We start from the raw sequence: 6,311 nt of genomic DNA, 5'->3' as shown, positions 1-6,311 counted from the left end.
GGTGCTTAATATTTCATTTGAGGATTACATTAAAATTAATTGACAACTGATTTTGTGTATGAAAATGTATTGACTTACAAAATCTGAGGTAATAGGAGAAGGCTATAAATAGCTTTAGTATCTGATGAATGTATACTCTTACGGTGTATGATGGTAACACTGTGTTGTGCTAGGATTCACGACGTCTAACATAAATGATATTGTATCGATAACACGTTGACCGGTGTGTACTCTTGGGAGGCTGTCTGACCCGATAGTTGATACTGTGAGAATTACATAAAATCATTTATTGATTTTAGATAATTGTGACAGGAATGCTATATCAACTTTTTGCTGAATCATTTGTTTAGTATCTTAATCAACCTTTGCACCCTGTGCTTCTTTTTAAGACTGATATTTTTCTTAGTTGTTAATCAAACCTCCCAATTTTAGATAAATCAAATCTCTCGTTTCGCCATCTGAAATTAGTTTTTATAGACTGGACTTTTGACGAACTTTGCAAAGCTATCTCTGTGGGAACGATATCTGGTACTTTACCAATATTACTTGTTACGAGACGACAGTAGTTCAAGGTGTATACTTTTGTCGAGTTCTATTTTTGTGTTGAAATCTAAAGTTGAATAAACCAACGAGCAAGTTTTTGGCGCCGTTGTCGGGGATAGCACGCTGAAGTTTTTCTTTTTAAAGTGAAATTTATAAAGGTTAGTTTTTCTACCATCTTTTTGAACGCACTGTGCATGCCAAGGCTGTCGTACGGTGGATTTTTTCGATTTGATCCGAATATTGAACAAATTTTCAGACAACGAAGAAGAGTGCAAAGAGCTCTTCGAGCTTTAATCTCTGAATCAATGGCTGAAAATGTGATTATTGACGGAGAATGTATTATTAGAAATGAACCAAATATTCCACCTGAGGATGAGGCTCAAACATCTTTCATCTTGCAAATGCTAAAGTTTTTCTTTTTAAAGTGAAGTTTATAAAGGTTAGTTTTTCTACCATCTTTTTGAACGCACTGTGCATGCCAAGGCTGTCGCACGGTGAATTTTTTCGACTTGATCCGAATATTGAACAAACTTTCAGACGACGAAGAAGAGTGCAAAGAGCTCTTCGAGCTTTAATCTCTGAACCAATGGATGAAAACGTGATTATTGACGGAGAAGGTATTATTAGAAATGAACCAAATATTCCACCTGAGGATGAGGCTCAAAACATCTTTTGTCTTGCAAATGGTAAAAATGGTGGCATCATGGCATATGTTATTCCTAACTTAACTCAACTGCACACAGGAATACGTAAGCCTACCATTGGTGCCACCTATTTTTCATTTAAACCTCTGATGTTTCAAATGCTTCAAACAAACGGCCAGTACGCTGGTTTATCTTCTAAAGATCCTCATTCTCATATGCGTTCTTTTATGGAAATCGCAGACTCTTTTCTCATCCATGATGTTTCAGACGATGCTCTGAGACTAAAACTTTTTCCATTTTCACTAAGGAATCGAGCAAGAGCATGGTACAATTCTTGGCAACTAGACTCTGTGACTACATGGAGTGAAATGGCAGAAAATTTTTTTAAAAAATATTTTCCACCCACGAGGAATGCTAAATCCAGGAATTAAATCTGTACTTTTAACAACTGGATGATGAAGCAGTTCCTGATGCATGGGAAAGATATAAAGAGCTGTTGAGAAAATGCCCTCACCATGGCATTCTGTACTGTATACAGCTAGAGACATTTTACAATGGCTTAAATGTCGTTGATAGACAAATGCTTGATGTTACTGCAGGCGGAGCTTTCACTGCTTGTACCTATAATGAAGGTTTTGACATACTTGAAAAGATTTCTAACATTAACGGACAATGGTCTGACCTACGTACAATGCCACTAAAGAAAACAGCCGGAATAAATGAGGTAGATGTTGTCTCAGCATTAACAGCTCAGATCACTAAGCTAATTTCAAATCTAACATCTAGCCCACATGTGCAATCTGATGCTAATACCTTTAATTCAAATGTTCAATTTGTGCAATGCGTGTACTATGGTGAAGGTCACTCTTTTGAGCATTGTCTTGGAAATCCTGAGCATGTAAATTTTGTCAACAATACTGGACCATTTTCGCAGACTTATAATCCTGGATGGCGAAATCATCCAAATTTTTCATGGCATAGTCCAGCTCTTAATCCACCAATGCAAAAGCCTCAAGGACAGTCCAATTTTCAACATCAAGGCCAATATAACTTTCACTCACAAGCGCATCAAAGCACTCATAATAATCAGTATGCTAATTTTCAACCACAAATTCATCAATCTTCTTTCCAAAGCAAGCCCAAACAGCAAGCTGAATCATCTACTTCTTTGGAAGCAATGATGAAGAGTTTTATAACCCAAACTCAAGCGTCAATTAAAAATCTTGAAACTCAAATGGGACAAATGGCTTTGGAGATAAGAAAAAGACAAATAGGTTCTCTACCTAGTGATACAAAGATACCTCAGAGGGAAGGGAAAGAGCATGTTAAGGTTATTACTTTAAGGAGTGGAAAGAGTTATTTAGAAAATACCCAAAAAGAACAAAAAGAACCAAACAAAGCAAAGATTGAAAAGAAAAGTGTAGTACAAGATTCTTTTACCTCTATACCAGATTTTGTAACTACCGTTCCTGTGAACCAATCAGAGAGTACTAGTGAGCCTCAACATTTAATCAGGCCCATAGATAGTACAGCCATTTCAGAAAAATCAGAATTCCCATTGTTATTTCCTAATGAACCCAAGAAAATCCAGACTCCCAAAGAAAGTGTTGTAGTGGATGTGTCACGACCTGGTGACAGTCCCGCAATAAATGACCAGACCAGTCCTATAATCCTTGATAGAACTGAATCAGAACCAATTGTAAGACCAGTTTTGAAACCCATTCCAACACCAACTCTTCAAAAGACTACTTCTCCTATTGCAGTCACTCCTTATATTCCTTATCCCCAAAGATTAAGGAATCAAAAGGAAGAATTACAATTTAAAAAGTTTCTTGATGTTTTTAAACAGTTGCACATAAACATACCCTTGGTTGAAGCTATTGAGCAGATGCCAAGTTATGCAAAGTTTCTAAAAGAAATTTTGAGTAAAAAGAAAAAGTTAACTGAATATGAGACTGTAGCTCTGACTGAAGGGTGTAGTGCTTTGTTGTCCAGTAACATCCCTCCTAAGATGAAAGATCCTGGAAGTTTTACAATCCCTTGTTCAATTGGAGGAAAAGAGATAGGAAAAGCTCTATGTGACTTAGGTGCTAGTATAAACCTAATGCCTTTATCTGTTTTCAATACCCTAGGCATAGGTGAAGCTAGACCTACAACTGTAACTCTACAGTTAGCTGATAAGTCCATAGCATATCCCAGAGGAGAGATTGAGGATATCTTAGTTCAGGTTGATAAGTTTATTTTCCCAGCTGATTTTATCATCCTAGACTTTGAAGCCGACAAAGACATTCCCATCATTTTAGGGAGACCTTTCCTAGCTACTRGHARAACMYTGATAGATGTACAGAAGGGAGAATTAACCATGAGAGTCCAAGACCAACAAGTGACTTTTAATGTTCTTAATTCCTTTAGGTACCCTGAGGAAAGAGAAGAGTGTTCTACTTTAAGTCTGATAGAGTCATGGTGTCAAGAGAAAAGTTTGGGGAGATCTTAGGTTTATCTAAGTCTGATAGTGATGGAGAGGAAGATTTTGAGAAATTAGAAACACCACAAGAATCTGTTGCTTTTGAAGTTTTAGAAACTGAGGATAGGAAGATTCTTGTTCCTTCCTTCGATGTTGCCCCAGATTTAGAGTTATAACAACTCCCTCACATTTGAAGTATGTTTTTTAGGAGATTTAAAGAAGTTGCCAGTCATTATCTCATCATCATTAGAAGCTGACCAAGAAGAAAAGTTGGTTGACATGTTGAAACTTCATACCAAGGCCATAGGATGGACCATTGCTGACCACAAAGGGATAAGTCCCACCATTTGTCAACATAAAATTATTTTAGAAGACAAAAGCTTCACCTTCGTTGAGCCTCAAAGAAGGGTAAATCGTGTTATGAAGGAGGTTGTCAAAAAGGAAATTTTAAAATGGCTTGACGCTGGCATAATTTATCCTATTGCTAGTAGTACCTGTGTCAGTCTTGTGCAATGTGTACCCAAAAAGGGAGGAGTCACTGTTGTACCAAATGAGAAGAATGAACTTATACCTACTAGAATAGTAACTGGTTGGAGGATATGTATGGAYTACAGAAGGCTTAATAAAGCCACTCAAAAAGACCATTTTCCATTACCCTTCATAGACCAAATGTTAGACAGACTAGCAGGAAAAGAGTTTTATTGTTTCTTAGATGGCTACTCCGGTTACAATCAGATTTCCATAGCACCAGATGACCAGGAAAAGACTACTTTCACATGTCCATACGGAACTTTTGCATTTAGAAGAATGCCTTTTGGACTTTGTAATGCACCTGCCACTTTCCAGAGGTGTATGATGTCAATTTTCTCTGATATGTTAGAACACTCCATGGAAATTTTCATGGATGATTTTTCGGTATATGGGACATCATATGACATGTGTTTGCAAAACCTTGAAAAAAGTTTTAAAAGATGTGAAAAAACAGATTTGGTTTTGAATTGGGAAAAGTGTCACTTTATGGTAAAAGAAGGCATAGTGYTAGGRYATTTAATTTCCAAAAGAGGCATTGAAGTTGATAAAGCAAAGTTAGAGGTAATTGAGAAGTTGTTAGAACCAACAATTGTAAAGGAAATCAGAAGTTTTTTAGGACATGAAGGTTTTTATAGGAGGTTCATTAAAGGTTTTTCAAAAATATCAAAACCTCTTTGTTTATTATTACAGCATGACCATGTTTTCAATTTTAACGAAGATTCTAGAAAAGCTTTCAACATTTTAAAAGAAGCATTGGTCACTGCTCATGTGGTAATAACACCTGATTGGTCCAAACCCTTTGAAATAATGAGTGATGCTAGTGACTGGGCAGTTGGAGCAGTGTTAGGTCAAAAGAGAGAAAAGATTTTTCATACTGTTTATGATGCAAGCAAGACTCTTAATGATGCTCAAATCAATTACACCACTACTGAAAAGGAATTACTAGCTGTGATCTTTGCTTTTGAAAAATTCAGATCATACTTGATGGGAACCAAAGTAATTGTTCATACTGATCATGCTGCCATCAAGTACCTTATTTCTATAAAATATGCAAAGCCTAGGTTAATAAGGTGGGTCTTGCTTTTGCAAGAGTTTGATTTGGAGATCAATGATAGAAAAGGGGTGGATAATCAAGTGGTCGACCATCTGTGAAGATTGGAAAAACAAGACAAACTAGTGCAAAGTAGTGACATCTGTGAAGTATTTTCAATATGAAAGAATTTTGGTTCTTAATCATACTACAGTGCCTTGGTTTGCTGATCTTGTTAATTACTTAGCTTGTGGGATTATTCCCAAGGAATTTAATAAGTATCAAAGAAAGAAGCTCATCTATGATTCAAAGAAATATTTATGGGATGACCCTTTCTTGTTTAAAATTTGTGCGGATCAGGTGATTAGAAGATGCATCCCAAAAGAAGAAGTGACATAAGTTCTACAGCATCCAAGGTTTTACAATCAGGATTCTACTGGCCTACTTTGCACAATGATGCTCAAAACTTTGTAAAAAGTTGCAATGAGTGTCTGAGGAGTGGAAATATCTCTAGAAGAAATGAAATGCCTTTAAACGGAATCCTAGAAATAGAATTATTTGATGTTTGGGGTATAGACTTTATGGGACCTTTTCCTCTATCCAATAATTGTGCCTACATATTGGTAGATGTGGATGTGTCCAAATGGGTGGAAGCCATGGCTTGCCATTCCAATGATGCTAAAACAGTTGCTAAGTTTTTACAAAAGCACATATTCAGTAGATTTGGTACACCTCGTGCCTTAATTAGTGATGAAGGCACTCACTTCATAAACAACATGTTAAAAGAAGTTCTTGATAAGTATGACATCAAGCATAGGGTAGCAACTGCCTACCATCCTCAGAACAACGGATAAGCTGAATTGTCAAATAGGGAGATAAAAGGGATTTTGGCCAAAGTAGTCAAGCCATATAGAAAGGATTAGGCCTCTAAGTTAGATGACGCTTTATGGGCCTACCAGACTGCTTACAAAACCCCTATTGGTATGTCTCCCTATAATTTGGTCTTTGGAAAAGCTTGTCATTTACCTGTGAAATTAGAGCACGAAGCCTACTGGGCCATTAAGGAACTCAACATGAGTTTAGATGAGGCCGGAAGAAA

The 6,311-nt window shown here is 36.7% G+C and overlaps 1 protein-coding gene and 1 non-coding gene across 2 annotated transcripts; one reads left to right on the top strand and one right to left on the bottom strand.

The window, feature by feature from the left end:
* Positions 1–1,603: 1,603 nt before the first annotated feature.
* LOC112503272 lies at positions 1,604–1,709 on the bottom strand. Its single transcript, XR_003067916.1, has one exon. It is a non-coding gene; the product is annotated as a small nucleolar RNA R71 (small nucleolar RNA).
* A 3,874-nt stretch (positions 1,710–5,583) lies between these two features.
* Positions 5,584–6,066, top strand: LOC112506038 (uncharacterized protein K02A2.6-like). The gene has a single exon (XM_025110068.1). The coding sequence runs from the start codon at positions 5,584–5,586 to the stop codon at positions 6,064–6,066; it is 483 nt and encodes a 160-aa protein (XP_024965836.1).
* The last annotated feature ends 245 nt before the right edge of the window (positions 6,067–6,311 follow it).

Source organism: Cynara cardunculus, assembly GCF_001531365.2.
Source record: "Cynara cardunculus var. scolymus isolate 2C chromosome LG 1, CcrdV1, whole genome shotgun sequence".
Lineage (NCBI taxonomy): Eukaryota > Viridiplantae > Streptophyta > Magnoliopsida > Asterales > Asteraceae > Cynara > Cynara cardunculus.
Note: the sequence above shows the minus strand (reverse complement) of the source record. Positions and strands in the feature narration are given on the sequence as shown.